This window comes from Miscanthus floridulus, chromosome 19, assembly GCF_019320115.1.
Source record: "Miscanthus floridulus cultivar M001 chromosome 19, ASM1932011v1, whole genome shotgun sequence".
NCBI classification, from domain to species: Eukaryota; Viridiplantae; Streptophyta; class Magnoliopsida; order Poales; family Poaceae; genus Miscanthus; species Miscanthus floridulus.
In genome coordinates, this window is record NC_089598.1 from 100978191 (window position 1) to 100996273 (window position 18083).

At 46.9% G+C, this 18083-nt stretch overlaps 2 protein-coding genes across 2 annotated transcripts; one reads left to right on the top strand and one right to left on the bottom strand.

Annotated features, from left to right (window-relative positions):
- Positions 1–285: 285 nt before the first annotated feature.
- LOC136528279 (G-type lectin S-receptor-like serine/threonine-protein kinase At2g19130) lies at positions 286–2977 on the top strand. The gene has a single exon (XM_066521215.1). The coding sequence runs from the start codon at positions 380–382 to the stop codon at positions 2855–2857; it is 2478 nt and encodes an 825-aa protein (XP_066377312.1). The 5' UTR covers positions 286–379; the 3' UTR covers positions 2858–2977.
- Positions 2978–11439: 8462 nt separating this feature from the next.
- LOC136526485 (G-type lectin S-receptor-like serine/threonine-protein kinase At2g19130) lies at positions 11440–11766 on the bottom strand. Its single transcript, XM_066519143.1, has one exon. The coding sequence runs from the start codon at positions 11764–11766 to the stop codon at positions 11440–11442; it is 327 nt and encodes a 108-aa protein (XP_066375240.1).
- Between the last annotated feature and the right edge of the window lie 6317 nt (positions 11767–18083).

Here is an 18083-nt window from a genome sequence, read left to right on the forward strand (position 1 = left end):
TTCTTCTTGTATGCATCTTCTTTTAGCACGCCGGTGTGATTGATGTAATGTATGTGCTTCGATGCCGTATAGACTGGTTCCAACATCGGTGACGGAAAAGGACCATTATATTTCTGTTCCGGTCACGCACTAGTTAGAACCTCACCATCTGAATCGCACGCGGTCGTTATCCTCTAGACGGACACGTAATTTACGCGCTTCTCATAAGGTCGATGAGTTTTTTTTTTTTTTTTTTAAATCTCGAATTGGCCTCGGATTGTCAAAACCTGCTCAAGGAGTGTTTTCCTGGGCTAGTTTAGGTACCAGATGAGTTCACTCCCAACTCGATCATCAGTACGTACACACGCAGTTGCTCTCCCTTCCATCGTCTATCTTACCGATGCCTTCAACAGCGCTACTACTTGTCATGATCGTGGCCATCATCGGCAGTGCACGGTGCTTCGCATCGGACACCATCACCGCCAACTCCGCCATCTCCGGCGGCCGGAACGTCGTGTCCACAGGCGGCAGCTTCGAGCTGGGCTTCTTCCGTCCAGCAGCAGCAGGTGGTGACAGCAACACGGCCTCCTCTCACAACTACTACGTGGGAATCTGGTACAAGAAAGCCGTGACGCCGTGCACGCCCGTGTGGGTTGCGAACAGAGCCGCGCCGGTCTCCGACCCCGCGTCCTCTCAGCTCGCCGTTGCGCCGGACGGCAACCTCGTGCTCACCAACGAGGTCGGCGAGCTCGTCTGGTCCTCGAACGTCGTCATCTCCGGCAGCAGCTCCAACGCCACCGTGGCTGTCCTCTTGGACAGCGGAAACCTCGTCCTCCGGCGCGACGACGGCGAGGTCCTGTGGCAGAGCGCTGAGCACCCCACCGACACGTGGCTCCCGGGAGTCCGTCTCGGTATGAACAAGATCACCGGCCACGTGCAGGCTCTGACTTCTTGGAGGAGCTCCAGTGACCCGGCTCCCGGCACGTACTCCCTGGGAATCGATCGGCACGGGACCAGCCAGTTCTTCCTGTCCTGGAAGAGGACCGTGAACTTCTGGAGCAGTGGAGAGTGGACAGGCAGCATATTTGCCGGTCTCCCGGAGATGACGTCGCACGCCAAGTACAACTTCGAGTTCGTGAACACCTCGAACGCCAGCTACTTCGACTACTCCCAGCAAGATCCCACGGTCATCTCCAGGTTAGTCGTGGACGTCTCCGGCCAGGCGAGGCAGATCATGTGGCTGCCGTCCGCCGACGAGTGGATGGTCATATGGGCGGAGCCGCACAAGCTCTGCGACGTCTACGCCATCTGCGGCGCGTTCGGCATCTGCGACGAGAGGAGCGAGCTACTATGTAGCTGCCCCGCCAGCTTCCGGCCCTCCTCCGTGGAGGACTGGGAGCTCGGACACCACTCACATGGCTGCCGCCGGAACAATCCCTTGCACTGTCACAACAGTTCGTTGCGCGACAAGGACGGCGGCGACGCCTTCTTGCTGGCGCCAGGTATTTCCATGCCGAGTAACTCGTCGCCTGAGGCTGCAGGAGCATCACCATCAAGCGCTGAAGACTGCAGGTCAGCGTGTTTGAGGAGCTGTGACTGCAACGCTTACTCCTACGGTAGTCGCTGTGCTCTCTGGTACGGTGATCTGCTTGGCTTGTCTGCCATGGACACAGCAAGCACGGATGACCTTTACCTCCGGCTGTCTGCCATGGACGTGCCCTCGAATGGCCGTCGTAAAAGAACGGTCGTCGTCTTCGTTTCTGTTGCCTCAGCTGCGTCGATCCTAGCCTGCGTGTCTGTCATCGCGACCGTGCTTGTTAAGATGTTTAGGAGAAGACAGAGGAACATAAGATTCATGCAAGCTGCAGCAGAAGGCGGTAGCCTCGTGGCGTTCAAGTACAACGACATTAGGAGGGCGACCAAGAACTTCTCGGAGAAGCTTGGCGGTGGCAGCTTCGGCTCAGTGTACAAAGGTACGTTGTCCGGTGTCGGCGCCGCCGTCGCCGTGAAGAAGCTGGAAGGCGTCCTCTGCGTTGGGGACAAGCAGTTCAGGAACGAGGTGCGCACCATCGGCATGATCCAACACGTCAACCTCGTCCGGCTCCGCGGCTTCTCCTCCCACGGCAGCGAGCGGCTGCTCGTCTACGACCACATGCCCAACGGCTCGCTGGACAGGGCGCTCTTCACGGCGGCGCCGGCGCTGAGCTGGCGCGCGAGGTTCCAGATCGCGCTGGGCGCCGCCCGGGGCTTGCTGTACCTCCACGAGGGGTGCCGGGACTGCATCATCCACTGCGACATCAAGCCGGAGAACATCCTGCTCGACGTCAACCTCGTGCCCAAGGTCGCCGACTTCGGCATGGCGAAGCTGCTAGGAAGGGACTTCAGCAGGGTCCTGACGACGGTGAGGGGCACCATCGGGTACCTCGCGCCGGAGTGGATCTCCGGCGTGCCCATCACCGCCAAGGCCGACGTGTACAGCTACGGCATGGTGCTGCTGGAGATCATTTCAGGCCGGAGAAACGCACGAGGCTGGGCGACTACAGAGCAGGAGGCGTCGCTGTCGGGGTACTTCCCGCTGGTGGCCGCGAGGAAGGTCAACGAAGGGGAGGCGCTCGTCGGGCTGCTGGACGAGCGCCTGCACGGCGACGCGGACGCTCGGGAGCTGGAACGCGCGTGCAGGGTGGCCTGCTGGTGCGTGCAGGACGACGAGGCTCACCGGCCGTCGATGGAGCAGGTGGTCCAGGCGCTGGAGGGGGTCGTGATCCTGGACGTGCCGCCGATTCCGAAGTCGCTGCAAGCAGCATTCGCCGGTAATGCCACCTTTGTGGGTACGCCTACCAGTGCGTACTTTGATGGCCTCTCACGGTCCCCTCTATAAAACAGTAGTTAGGGGCATGGATCACAACTCGATTATTATGATCTAAATTGTATATAGAATTATTATAATATTATAATCATAATTATGGATTGTAATAATCAAAGTGTTTGGATCAATAAATTATGGTAATTGATTATGGTTGGTTAGATTGATAAATTTCTACTTTATCCTCTATAGTTTGGTAAGTTGGACCAATCAGTTAGAGACAAGACTTTAACACTCATAATCCTTACCGGATCTCGCCTGGATTATAGGATCATATTTTGGATCAAACTTTGATTATATAATCTAATTGTTATAATCGGAGGGGTATCCAAATAAGACTTTAGTTTGGCATTAACCTCAGTGCAAATTAGGACATGTGTCAGTCTTTCTTTTTGTTTCGATATCTGAAAATAAAATGCTAAAAGTAATCTTGTAATAAATTTGTTTGCAACATTTTGTTACATTTCTCCTGTATTTCAGGGGTCTGATTTTTATCTGTTATTGAGAAAAGATATAGTTTTATCATTGTTTGGCTGTAGAAAAAAACATGAATTATCTTGTTCTTTAAGAGCTACTTCTACATACTCTGTAAAAACCCATTCGCACATCCCATTTTGCTGGTTGTTGTAAAAAAACTGTCCAACAATCCCGGACGCAGGAGCGGGCGCCATCTCTCCATCTCTCTCAGAAATAGAAAAACGAATCCCCACTCGCTTATCCTTATCCGCCCGCTGCCCGACGCAATAGCGTGGTCTGTCATTTGTCCGCACCTCATCCTCCACCGCGCGCTCGTCGGCTGCAGCGCCATGCCCTACTACCCCGCGCCGCGCGCCGTCCCAGACACCTATGTCGCTCTCTCCCTTGTCGTTCGTCCGTCTTCCAACGCCGTAGTTGCTGACCCCGCCATGGCCTTTAGGGCGCATGTGCCGTGGCACCTCAGATCTTCCCCGGCCGAGCCAAGGGTACCCACGAGCACGGGCGGTGCTGGTGGTGCTCACGCATTGCGCCACGCCTCAACTCCGACCCCGACGACTGGAATCGACCGGTCCGGCCTTCCCCTCCCCTATGTTGCATATGTATGTTTCAAGTATTTCAAGCGTTTCAGATGTATGTCGCAATTGTTTCATCTTGATGTTCCAAAAGTAGATAAGGGATGTTGCACATGTTACATTTGTTGCAACTTCAGAGGCATTTGCAAGCGTTTGTTCAAAATATTTCATCTGTTTCAAGACATATCTTGCAATCGTGTTTTATCTGGATGTTGCATATGTTGTAACAATATGTTCCAAATGTTTCAGTTGTTTTCAAACTTGTGTTGCAGCAAGTGGTTTCATGTTGCAAGATGCACTTGTTTTATTTTGGATGTTTCATGTGCTTCACACACATACTGCAAGAGCATGTCCAAACGTTTTATCTGTTTTCAGTCTTATGTTGCATTCATGTTGCAAGTGTTTTATGTTGTTTGACCGGAGGCGAGCCGGGGGCCGGCGGACGGGGCACGCGACGCGTCGGGGGCCAGACAGACAGGGGTGCTAAAGGTCGAGGAGCGCAGGGGGTGTGCTCATCCTCAGCCGCTCATCCCGACTCCCATGTGTCGCCCGTGCGGAGAGTCGGAGAGACAGAGATGGGGTTAGGGGAAGGATCGACGGGTGCAGACACGGGAGCGAAACACACTCGTGAGCGGGCGAAGGCGGATGGGGGTGGGCTGCGTGGGCGTCTGACTCACGCGTCCGTCCGGACATCCGGACGCTCGCCACGCCCTTATATTTCATTTTTTCCTTCTTTTTCTCCAATCGCCATCCCAATATACCTGCTCTTCATCTTTCCCGAGCCGCTCTGCTCTGAAATGCTACTAATAAAACTCAAATGCTGGTATGGTCAAATTCAGTTAACGATTGAAATACTCCCTCTGTTCCAAATTATAAATCGCTTTGACTTTTTTTCATCTATTTTGCTATGTATCTATACATATTATTTATCTAGATATATAGAAAAATGGATGTACCAAAAAATCAAAGCGACTTATATAATTATAAGGAGGAGTAGAGCGCTAATTTTAGAGAATCTACGGTGGCACGTTACTATTTTGAGAGGCTAAGACGATTTGGAAAGCCGATTTCTTTACTTTTTGTTATCAAAATTTATGGAGTTGCTCCAATTGTACTGGTCGGCTATGTAAGATTGTTGACTGAAAATTAAGGCACCTGAAATATAGCAACTCTATTTTTGGGGAAGAAAAAGAAGAAACATAGAGAATGGAATAGTTGTTTCTTTTACCTTACCTAAAAATACATTTACAAAATTGAAAGTCCTAGTTTTATTATTTGAGTTGAGATGAAGAAAGACCAGTTAGCATAAAAGTTTGTGCATGCCATTTGGGATGATCTACCAAATGAACTATAGAGATGGTCTGACTCGAAATATACTGAATACTTTAAGGATACAAAAAATTTAAAGGGTGTTTTCCATGTTTCAAACTTTAAGTGAAGACACTTAATTTTTTTTCCAAAAGAATAGATTCATAGTTTAAGAAAGGAATACCAATATATGAAAATAAGAGCGGGAAAATCTTGATTTCCTTAACACCCCGTTTGGATGCAGATACTCAGACCTAGACATTGGAATTGGAACCGAGTTTTTCCAATTCTATTGTTTGGATATCTTTGGCATTGAGAGATGGAATTGAAGGTCGTTTCTGTGGTATTCGCCTCCAACTAAATTAGCCCACCTTCAATACCGAGCTCAACTCCTCCGTATTGGACTGAATCGTCGTGAGAACAGGATCAGCTCGAAGCTCCCACCGCCAGACCATGCTACTCTTCTTCCCCGCGACCGGCATCGACCACCCCTTCTCTTTCTCTCCGCGGCCGGCGGTCAGACACCCCTTCTCTTCCTCCCCGCAGTCGGCAGCCCCACGCCCCTTCACTGCTCGAGCTGCGTCCAACTCCAACCCGCCATGGCTCCTCCTCCCTCTTTGTTCGAGGTGCTTCTAGCTCTGACCCGCCATGGTCGCCGTCGGGCTCCTCCCCGCCATGGCCGCTGCCAAGGGGACCAGATCTACCCCGCCATGGCTGCTGCCGGGCTCCTCCCCACCATGGCCGCCGCCAAGGGGGACCAAATCCGCCCGCCATGGCCACCGCCGAGTGCCTCCCCGCCATGCCATCTCCGTTCGAGCCCGAGCCAGTCGCAGCCAGGGCCAGGGCCAGCTTTGCGCACAAGCACCTCACGACCTAGGCCGCCTCCGCCTGTGCGCCCGGGTGAATCGAGAGTGGGGTGGGGAAGAAGACGAGTGAATTCCAGATGTGGACATCCAAACATGAATTGGTATTAGATGTGTCACTGGATTCCAGATTACGAATTCTTCTACATCCAAACAATAGATTTGGTATTTAGTCCATTTCAATACAATTCTAGTGCCTCAATATCTACATCCAAACAAACTCTAAAAGAGATGAAAAGTCTGATATTCATGTTAGTCAACTATATATCGAGTTGAAATTTCTTTAAGATTTCATTCCTAAGAAAATATGGGCCCTTTGAAATCTTTTCCCCCATGGAAATGTTGCACACAAAGTTTTATTGACCATTCCTCTTACTGTTGCATCAGCGAAGAGAAGCTTTTGTAAACTGAAGTTACTAAGTCCTACTTGCATTTTACGATGACACAAGCAAGATTTAATAATTTGGCCAAAATAACACTTGAGAGCGAAGTGCTAGAGAAAATTAATTTATGAGTATAAATGTAACAGAACCGACCAATTATACGAAATTAAGTAAGAAAATCAACCGCCAGAGCAGACGATTTAGCAAACTTAAGCCCGTATAACCCGGTAGTCCGTAAAATCATGAAGGATTTCAAACTAACTCACATACCCACCAAGATCGTAATAAGTTTAGCGGTCACCATCACATATTACATAAAAGTTCGCCTCATAGGTACATCAGAGTTTAAACATAGTTATTTACAAAACGAGTTCAAATAGAAGTAGCGGAAACCATTTGTTCAAAACCACACACACTCACACGGAGTTCAAATACAGTGCCAGCTAATGATCATCTCCAACAAAAGCATTAGGCGAGACGTAAGGAATGACCATGCCCATGGTCCTAAGCATCACCCATCGCAGGATAAAGGCAGTTGATACAGTAGCCGTAATACATCTGCCCATCTGCAACAAGTGGGAATAAAACCCTGAGTACGAGAAGGTACTCAGCTAGACTTACCCGACATAACCGAAAATAAAGTGACACCAAGGATTATGAAGGGCTTTATAGTAGGGTAGCTGACTCATTTGCAAAAAGGGGCATTTTTAGTATTTCAAGAACCTTTCCAAAAGCATTGTTGTCAAGTTAATTATTATTAACCTGTCGACTACATTTGCACCTATACTAGAGCAAGCATGCGATTAAGCAAATAATGATAACCACTGATCATTAACAACTTCCATAATGTCATATTCATTATAACTGTCCAAGTGTTCCATCAACATTACTACGATGAAGTAACTCAAGTCAAGTGTTCACTATCCAGTGAACGATGGCGATTCGAATTGATTATTAACCAGCTGGTAATTTATTCCTTACACAAACCTCACTCACCCGCTAAAGTGAGGTATCGGTCACCGAGTCAACTATCCAGGAAAAATCTCGAGTTTGCCAGGAACCACATGTACCCGAGGGCCAACCGACTGCCTTTCGGTCTTATCATCGCGCCCCCGTGTCCTACCACACCTGCTCTGGTACAGTGTGCTGCGGGTAATCTACTCGGCCCGAATAATCTCCTAGCTTCGCGGTCGAAAGGTACTTTATTCAGCCAGCTAAATGTAAGGCATGCGTTCAACATGACCTGAGGCCCAACAACGGTCGGACCTTAATCGACACAGACGAAAAGCACTACAGTCCAGAACTCTGTAAGTCTCCATCCGGTCTCAACTTCAAATTAATACTTAGTTATACCATGACTACATAGTTATCCAAGCAGATCTAGGTAACCACCTATAGCTCGTAGGTGACAGGAAATCACCCGACTTCTACCGGTCTAAGCCAGCTAAGCATTGACTCGACTATGGATACCAGGGTAACAAGGATATAGTATAACAAGGGTAAACAAGGTATAATGCAGCAATGGTTACAAACAACTCCTGAACGTAATGCATCAATTAAAGTAAAGCATTAATTAATAATCACAAACCAGGGAGAAAATGCTCCAGGGCTTACCTCTCTCGAAGGAGCTCGGGCGGTGATCGGAGCACTCCGGGAGTTCCTCAACGTCCTCCTCGTTTGCTTCGGTCACTTCTTGCGGCTGCACCTTGAGCTGCTCCTCGGGCTCCTCGGGTATGACGACCGGGCTCTCGGTTTGCGATCCTGTATGATGCAGGTGCATAAGTGCTTATGCAAAAGGTGCATCGGATGAAATGAACATAATGAATATGCTTGCATGCAAGGTAGTCAACATCATCCAAGAACATGTACTACAAGCACATGTTATCTACTGTATTCTCTTCTACTACTAATATGCTACGTCAACACATCTCATTAAATGCTTCAAAGATACACCAAAACTCCACTAATTTCTTAATCATGCATAAAGCAACATTTGATCAAACCCTAATCAATAATAGGTTTGAATAGCAACTTCTATTTTTCTAGCATAGAAAAATCTTAGAAAATTACCATAGCACAGTACTACCCTAAGTAGTCTACCATCACATTTTTGTGGCATTTGAATAATTGGATTAGCCTACAAAAAAATGACAAGCTATGGCATAATTATGATCATGAAAATACTTTGTACTATGAAAAGTGTCAAACAACAGATTTAGTATTTTCCTAGGTTCTAAATAGTAAATAATCACTGTACAAAATTTATCACATGCATGTTTTATACAAATTTTTCTCTCTAGCAAAAATAACAAAAATCAGCCATTAAAGGCACTTGAACTACACCTCATAATTTTTCTACAGGACATGCATGGCATATATTTTTCCTAGAAAGTACATTACACAAAAAGAGTAACAAACTTAGAATCATATTTTTCTAATACATATATGATTTACTAAACATTTTACAAGATATCAGCAATATCAAGAATTAAATAAAGCTCTATATTAAAGTATCTCAAAAATGACATGCAATATTTTTATCATGTAGATCTGGTGACAAGGAACACAACAAAATTTGTTTCAACAAATTTGGAGCCATTTTGAGCAAGTTATAAATTCCCAAAGCATTTAAATAGAAATCTGAAAATCATTTCTTAAATACTTTCAAAAATCAGCCGATGAAAATGCTGAGTGCACCCGGTGCTGTGCACCCAGACTCGAGTCAGGGCGCTGACGAGCGGGCCCCTACGGGTCAACGGCCCCCACCTGTCGGTCAGACCGAGATAGGGGCGGAGCTGACCGGCCGGCTCTCGCCGACGGTGAGCTAGCCGGCGGTGCGGTCACCACCAGCAGCTCACCCACGACGAGGCGGATGCGGTGCACCAAGAGAAGGCATGGGAGGAGCTCAGAATGGAGCTCGACGGCGCGCATGGCGGAGCGGAGGCACGGCTCGTCGGCGGTACGCCGACTCCGGCCACGGCAGGGCGTGGGGAGGCGCGCAAGAGTTTCGCGACGGCAAGGCGGTGCTCATGCGCTCGAAAGGAAGGAGAAAGGTGGAGCGGAGAGGGGCTGTCCGCGCGGAGCCAAGCTCCGGCGAGAAAGAGCTTACTCCGGCAAGGAATTATCGGCCGGAGAAGACTTACCACAGCGAACTGACGCGAGCACCGGTTGCGAGGGGTGGAGGCAGTGCTGCTGGCGAGATGGAGCGGCCTACGGCGAGCTAGGGTGGCCGGGCGAGCTAGTTCCGCCGAGGCGCGCAATGGCGGAGGCGAGCGCATGCGCGTGAGTTGCTGCTGCTGCTGCGCTGCTGCTGGCGGAGTGAAGAGGGAAGTGGGGGAGTGAGGAGGAGCGCAGCGCGGTCGGGCAGATGAAGGCACGATAGGAGGGGCGCGGGGCAGGCCGGCGGTGCCGCGCGGCGTGCTCGCCGGCGCATGGCGGCCACGCGGCGTGCGTGCCCTGGCGCGGTCGGTGAGTGCGCGGCGACGGGCGCGGGAGCAGGGGCGCGGCGCTGAGCAAGCCGGGCCGGCTTGCGCAGCTGGGCCGAAGGCGAGGCGCAAGGCCCATTTAAGGAAAAATGTTCTTTTTCCAATTATTTTCAATTCCTTTTTCATTCAAATGAATTTTTGAACCATTTCAAAGCAGTTTCAAAAGTTGGTGTAAAAATGAAAGTTGTTCCATTTTTCAAGATCTACAACTTTGCTTTTATGACCAAAGTCCAATTCCAAATAGATTTTAAATTACAAAATAAAATCAATATAAATTCAAAACCCTAATTTTGAAGAATTATTTTTAAAGGCAAATTTTGGTAAAAATTTAAATATGAACTTTGCTCCAATTTGTGTCCTAAATATTTATGAGCTATCTTAGTGATCAAAACAAGAATCTATGGCATCCAAACATGAGCATGGCATTTCACATTGTTTTAAACATAATGAATTTCAATCAACTTAAGCACCACATGAAATGATACTTCATTTCTTTCAAAATGAAATGCATGAATGATGCTTATGCAATGAGGTGACGATGATTATGCTCATGGGATGAAATGGTAATGCATGCTTAACACCGAGGTGTTACAATAAATATTATTATTTTACTTTGTTGGAGCATATGGTCTGTTTGGAATAAATTCATCTTCAATGGAGAAGCAATTTCTAAAAATCGCTACAAGTTTCTTTTCAAAGAACTAGTTGCTATGGTGTATCCATTGTGCAAAGAAGATATACTCCCCCTGGATCAAGGAATGGCTAGAGAACTTTGTTTAATTTTCTTTATCTTCTTTGTATCTTTTTTTTTTGTTTCTTGATCGTTTTATTTCAAAGAGCACTAAGGAAATGATGTTGTTAAGTAAAGATTATGCAACCTAGAGTTAAATAGGTACTATTATTGACCTGTCCCATTGTTAAGTAATATATTGTTTTGAGAAAAAAATGTAATACATTTTAGCATATACATTTTTATCGTTCTATTTTTCTAGGCTAGAGAGTACTCATTTTAAAGTTTGGAACAAGACCCGGGTTTTGCTGGTATGCTCTGTGTCTGTCAATGACTAACATCGTCTACTACTGAAAATATATTACTTTCTCCATCTCAAAAAACTTGGTGTTCTAGTATTTGTAGGATAGTTTAGTGCTCAACCAAAATTACCCATATATATACTTATATTTATTGAAGGTGAACCATGCTAATTAAAGAATAAGCTAAATGGAATACATGGAGACATGCAGACCGCAATTACAAGCTGATATGACAAATCTATTGTTCAAAAGCTAAAACATTGAGTTTTTCGGGATATTTTCTGAATGAAGATCAAGATTTACAAAGAGAGTAGCGAATAAAAAAAGAACTCTATGATGAGGCTGATGGGACAAAAATAAATCTAATCAACAGTTCACTACATCAATGATTTTTTTTACACAAACAAGTGTCCAAAACAAAGGGCACTCATGGCCTGATACCCAGTGATCTATCACACGGCGTCATGCTTTCTCCTATCAATCTGCGAAGGCTTGGAGCGACGTCGGAATCGGCGGCACGTTCACGGCCACGACCCCTTCCAACACCTGGACCACCTGTTCCATCGTCGGCCGGTGCGCCTCGTCGTCCTGCACGCACCAGCAGGCCACCCTGCACGCGCGTTCCAGCTCCCGCGGGTCGGCGTCTCCCTGCAGCCGCTCGTCCAGCAGCGCGACAAGCGCCGCCCCTTCGCTGACATTCCTCGCGGCCACCAGCGGGAAGTACTCTGACAGCGACGCGCCCTGCTCCGTTGTCACCCAGCACCGCGCGTTCCGCCTTCCCGATATGATCTCCAGCAGCACCATCCCGTAGTTGTACACGTCGGCCTTGGCACCGAGGTGTTACAGCCCTCCCCCCTTATAAAAATCTTGTCCCGAGATTTGGGTTACGAACCATTTGTTATAAAAATCTTCATAAGCTTTTTGTAGATATTCTCCCGTTTCCCAAGTTGCATCTCCCTCATCATGGTGATTCCACTGTATCTTGTATGTTTTCACCACACTATTCCGAGTAGCACGTTCTTTAGTGTCTAACACACGGACTGGTTGCTCACGATATACCAAATCTGATTTGAGTTTGATGCCTCGAGGTTCTATTCTTTCCTCCGGAACACGCAAACACTTCTTGAGTTGTGATACATGGAAAACTGAAAATACGGTACTCATTTTCTCAGGTAACTCTATCTTATAAGCTACTGGACCTCTTTTTTCCAAGATCTTGTATGGTCCTACGAATCTAGCGGCAAGCTTTCTTCGGATTCCAAACCGTTTCTTCATTGGTATGACCTTCAGATAAACATAGTCACCAACTTCAAACACAAGGGGCCTCCTTCTTCTATCTGCATAACTTTTCTGACGTGATTGGGCCGCCTTCATATTTTGTTGAATAATATGAACTTTCTTCTCGGCCTCTTCTACAAAGTCAATACCATAATACCTTCTTTCTCCTGGCTCGACCCAATTCAGTGGTGTTCTACATTTTCTGCCATACAAAGCTTCGAATGGAGCTATCTTGATGCTTTCTTGATAACTGTTATTGTAAGCAAACTCAGCTAATGGTAACCATGACTCCCATGAACCCCTAGAAGACAACACACAGGCTCTTAACATATCCTCTAGAACAACATTAACTCGTTCAGTCTGACCATCTGTCTGAGGATGATAAGCGGTACTACGAATCAAACTAGTTCCCAAGCCTTTGTGCAAATGTTCCCAAAAGTGAGCCGTGAACTGTGGCCCTCTATCAGATACTATAGTCTTTGGTATACAATGCAACCTCATAATTTCTGCAATATACTTCTCGGCATATTGAGGTGGTCGATAATCTGTCTTGACAGGTAAGAAATGAGCGGTCTTGGTAAGACTCATCCACAATCACCCAAATCGAATCATGTCCCTTTTGAGTAGTGGGCAAACCCGAGATAAAATCCATACTTATATCATCCCACTTCCAACTAGGTACGGACAAAGGTTGCAACAAACCGACAGGTTTCATACGAATAGCTTTCACTCTACAACACGTGTCACATCTGGCAACATAGGCTGTAACTTCTTTCTTCATCTTGGTCCACCAATAACGAAGTCTCGGTTCTTGATACATCTTACTACTTCCCGGATGGATAGATAGCTTAGAAAGGTGAGCTTCATCCATGAGTTTATTCTTAAGCCCTCGATCCTTGGGAACCACAAGACGGTTGTCAAACCACAACACACCTTGTTCATCCACTCTAAAGTGTTTAGACGGCTCTTCTTTTATTTTCTCTTTGATGTGAAATATTCCCTTGTCTGTTTTCTGGCCTTCTATTATTTTACTCTCCAAAAGGCAACTAATCTGAATACTATGTAACACAGCAGGATGCATCAGATCGAACCCATCTTCAAGTAATGGCTACACATTCAAGCAATGTGACTTTCTAGTCAAAGCATCTGCCACTACATTGGCCTTTCCAGGATGATACTGCACATTCAAGTTGTAATCTTTGATCAATTCTAACCATCTTCGCTGTCTCATGGTCAGCTCTGGTTGGGTAAAGATGTACTTAAGACTCTTGTGATCCGTGAAAATATTGCACACATTACCAAGTAGATAATGTCTCCAAATTTTTAGGGCATGCACAACTGCAGCAAGTTCAAGATCATGTGTCGGATAGTTGACCTCGTGCTTTCTCAACTGACATGAGGCATAAGCAATGACTCTTCCTTCTTGCATAAGAACACGGCCCAATCTAGTTTTCGATGCATCGCAAAACACATCAAATGGTTTCTCGATGTCCGGTTGTGCTAGAACAGGAGCAGTGGTCAACAGTTTCCGCAAGGTGTGGAAAGCTGCTTCACACTCCTCTGTCCACACGAACTTGTGATCTTTTTATAGCAGACTTGTCATTGGCTTGGCAATCTTCGAGAAGTCTGGTATAAAACGACGATAGTAACCGGCTAATCCTAAGAAACTTCTAACCTCAAGAACTGTGGTCGGTGCCTTCCAATCCATAACCTCTTGCACCTTGCTTGGATCGACTGAAACTCCATTTTCTGATAGAATGTGACCAAGGAAAGGAACTTTCTTCAACCAGAATTCACACTTGCTAAACTTAGCATACAGCTTATGATCTCTAAGTCTGGTCAAGACAATTCTCAGATGCTCTTCATGATCCTTCTCGTTCTCAGAGTACACCAGAATGTCATCAATGAACACAACCACAAACTTATCCAATTCTAGCATGAAAACTGTATTCATCAGAAACATAAAGTATGTAGGAGCATTTGTCAAGCCAAAGGACATGACAAGATACTCATACAACCCGTATCTGGTGGAAAATATGGTTTTTGGTATATCTTGGGGCCTAATCTTGATCTGATGATAACCGGATCTCAAATCTATCTTGGAGAACACCTTAGCCTTGGCTAACTGGTCAAATAGAACATCAATATGAGGCAAGGGATACTTATTCTTGATGATTACAGCGTTAAGTGGCCTGTAATCCACGCATATTCTCAACGTGCCCTCTTTCTTATTCTTCACAAACAAGGCGGGACATCCCCATTCAGACTTGCTTGGCCGGATAAATCTCTTTTTCGATAACTCTTCTAGTTGCTTCTTCAGCTCAACTAATTCATCCGGAGGCATCCGATAGGGTCTCCTTGAAATCGGAGCTGTTTCAGGGATTAACTCAATTCCAAACTCAATATCCCTATCTGGCGAAAGACCAGGTAACTCATCTGGGAATACATCCGGAAACTCACACACTACCGGAATCTGATGAATAGGAATAACTTCAGTAGCACATGTCACACTTATAAGGTCTGTTCTCCGAGGCAATGGTACTTGGAAAGTACCCTCACCCAGGGGATCCTTAAGGGTAAGTACCCGACTTCCTATATCTATAACTGCTCCCCAATCCTTCATCCCTATAATGACATCTAGAACTAGTCCAGGCAGAACTATCAAGTTCACTTGAAACTTTCTGCTACCTAATTCAAGGGTTGCCCCTCGAACCATCCGATTGGTCAAAACATCAGCCCCCGCTGAACTTATACGATAACCATAACCCAATTCTGTGCATAGTTGTTCATGTTTCCGTGCAAATGCTTGACTCATAAAAGAATGCGATGACCTAGAATCAAATAGAACAACTACAGGGTGTTGGTTGATAGGAAACTTACCAGTGGTTACGGGCTCTCCCTCAGGAATCTCATCCACAGTCATACTATGCACCTGAGCAGTATAGGTCTGTTGCTTCTTCTTGGGCGGATAAGGACAAAACCTTGAGAAGTGGCCGGGTTGATCACAATTGTAGCAGGGTCCCCTTACTGTACCAGCAGATCCCACAGCTCCCTTGGAACTGCCCTGGATCGTAGTTGCGGCTGCCTTGTTGGACTGCACTGCCATCTTGTAAGGCTTCTATGGTCCCCTAAAATTCTGACCTCTCTGCTGTGGTGGCCTAAACCTAGCGCCAGGTGCAGATGGACGATAGGGAGGATGACCTCCCGTAGGTGCTCTGGCTTGGGACGGACCACCTTCTAGTGCTCTCTTGCGAGTCTTGGCTGCGGTACTAGCGTTGTTGTTCTTTTCCTGCTTCAGACAATCACTGATAAAGTCATTGAATCTAGCGTGGGTGTTGGTACCCACATGCTTCATCATCTTTGGATTGAGTCCTCTCTTGAAACTAGCGATTCTCTTAGCATCGGTGTCAACCATGTCGGGAGCATAACGGCACAAGTTGTTGAAAGCATGCAAATATTGCGTCATGGTTTTGGTGCCCTGATTCAACACCAAGAACTCTCCCAACTTCATCTCGGTCAGCCCGGATGGAATATAAACTCCACGAAAGGCCTCGGCGAACTCTCTCCACGTAATCTGAGCATTTGGAGGGAAGGTGGTGCGATGGTGCTTCCACCACATTCCCGCTGGCCCTTGCAACTGATGTGCAGCATACTCAGTTTTCAATACCTCAGTCATCCTCAACACACGGAATTTATCTTCCATAGTGTTGATCCATTCTTCAGCATCGAGTGGTTCTGTTGCTTCCTTGAATATTAGCGGCCTGGTGTCCATAAAATCTTTGAAGCTGCTATACTGATTCACCCCATTGCCACCACCCTGATTGTTACCGCGCTGAACATTATTGGCGATGGTATGCAGAAAATCCTCCATGTTCTTCTGGGATTGTTCCGTGTTGCGCTGACTCCTGAGCAACTATGCGAAGAACACCTCTGGGGTGAGCGGGGGAGGAGGTGGCAAATGCGGTTCATGGGGGGCTCATTGTTGTTGTCATGGTTCCCACCACCACCACCGGTCCCAGCACCATTAGCACCGGTCTCAGCGGCCTCATAAGTGGTACGGCGAGTATTTGTCATCTGCATATTTCAGCAACAAGTAATGATTGAGTGAAGCTGTAATAATTGTGAGTGAATGAAAAATTATGCCGGACTGAATTTACTGGAGAGAATAAATTCATACAATAAAACAGAGGCACAATAATCGCATCCCAATTAAAACAACATCACTAATTAAACTACTTCAAATGCAAACATCGCGTCCAATACAACCAAATTGCCAGCATACATACACTGGACTTTTATGCGTTTAGATATCGCATTACTAGCCAAGTTCCAATCACATGCCAAGTCTCATTAGTTCGAAGCAAGATACATTAGGTTACATGCCAACAAAAGAAAGGTCATCGCGACAGGACCTAAACACTGGTGCAATGCAACTAGCCTACTCCTCAGGGCCGTCGTCGGGGTTAGAGACGTCACCATCGCCCCTAGGTGAAACTACAGGCTCGTCTTCATCATCGTTGTCGATGTCCATGCCAGCAGCGTCTGGAGGAGCATATGGGCCAACCCCATTGTAGAGCGCGTGAAACTCCTCATGCAGGTTAACGTTGTACTCCTCTAGCTCATCGACCCTCTGTAGCAGAAGGTCCCTCTCGTTCCAGGCTTCATTCCTTTCCTGCACCAACTATCCAATCATGCGGTCTGCATTGTTGTTGGCCTGAGTCAATGTATGCACCCACTACATAGCTCTATCACCTCTCTCTACCGCCTGGTCCCGCTGTAAGCTCATATCAGCCAACTGCTCCTGCAAGCTAGCTATAGCATGTGCCTGCTTCTTCTTCTGCTTTCTTACCTTGAGCTTATCATGACCACATAAGCCAGTCAAAGTCCAGTAGGTACACTCAAGACCCTGATATGCTCTGATAGCGGCAAACATAGCACTCATAGCATGGTTGTCGCTAGCCTATCCCTCAGCTGGACCTTTGACCAAAGCACTTCCCTGAGGCTGAACCCAAATAGCATCACGAGGATCGTCCCTAGGAAAGGTGCCAGCTAGAGCTGCTGCAAGCTCACTGGGAAATCTGCTCATGATATCCCTGATGACGCAGAAAGCTGCTCCCTCTGCACCCTCAACAGGAGTGTGACCCTCAAACTCCAAGTGTCAACCATCCCATTCTGGAGCATCACCAAGAGCAGGAACTGTGATCTCTACCACTACAAGTCCATCCTCTGCTAACTGGCTCTCATTCCAAGAGTACACCGGCTCTTGACCCTCTGGGTACCCCACATCATGGAGCACTCTCCAAAGCAAGGTTGGCATGCCAAACTCACTCAAGAAGGTGTCCGTGGTGCGGTGCTCCCTCAGGGCCAACTGACGTCGAGGTGCTCTTCCTCCGGTGAACTTATGGGCGGTCTGCTTCGTGCGGGCCATCTGTAGCAAAAATTTCTTTTATTACCCCGTGGGAACATATTTTAGGTGATACAACTTTTATCAAAATGAGATAATCAATTTATAAGGGGAGGAATGCATGACATGAATGAAATGCACAAGTAATATGATGTATGTACGTGTTGTACGTTCTCACAAACTTATGAAATAAATAATTTCTAGCGACGAATTTGGTGGCATACAAATGATCTCTCAAATACGTATCTAATACGTTCTACACGATAACGTTATTATGTACCTACAGAAGATTCATTTCAGCCCAATTCCCAATGAATGCATAAAAGTAGTAAATTTTATCTACACGCTCTACACGAATCCCCAGATACGTGTACAACGGTAGTAACTACCCGAACCATCGTCCTATTGATGGCATCGCCTCAACGGACGGAATACCCAC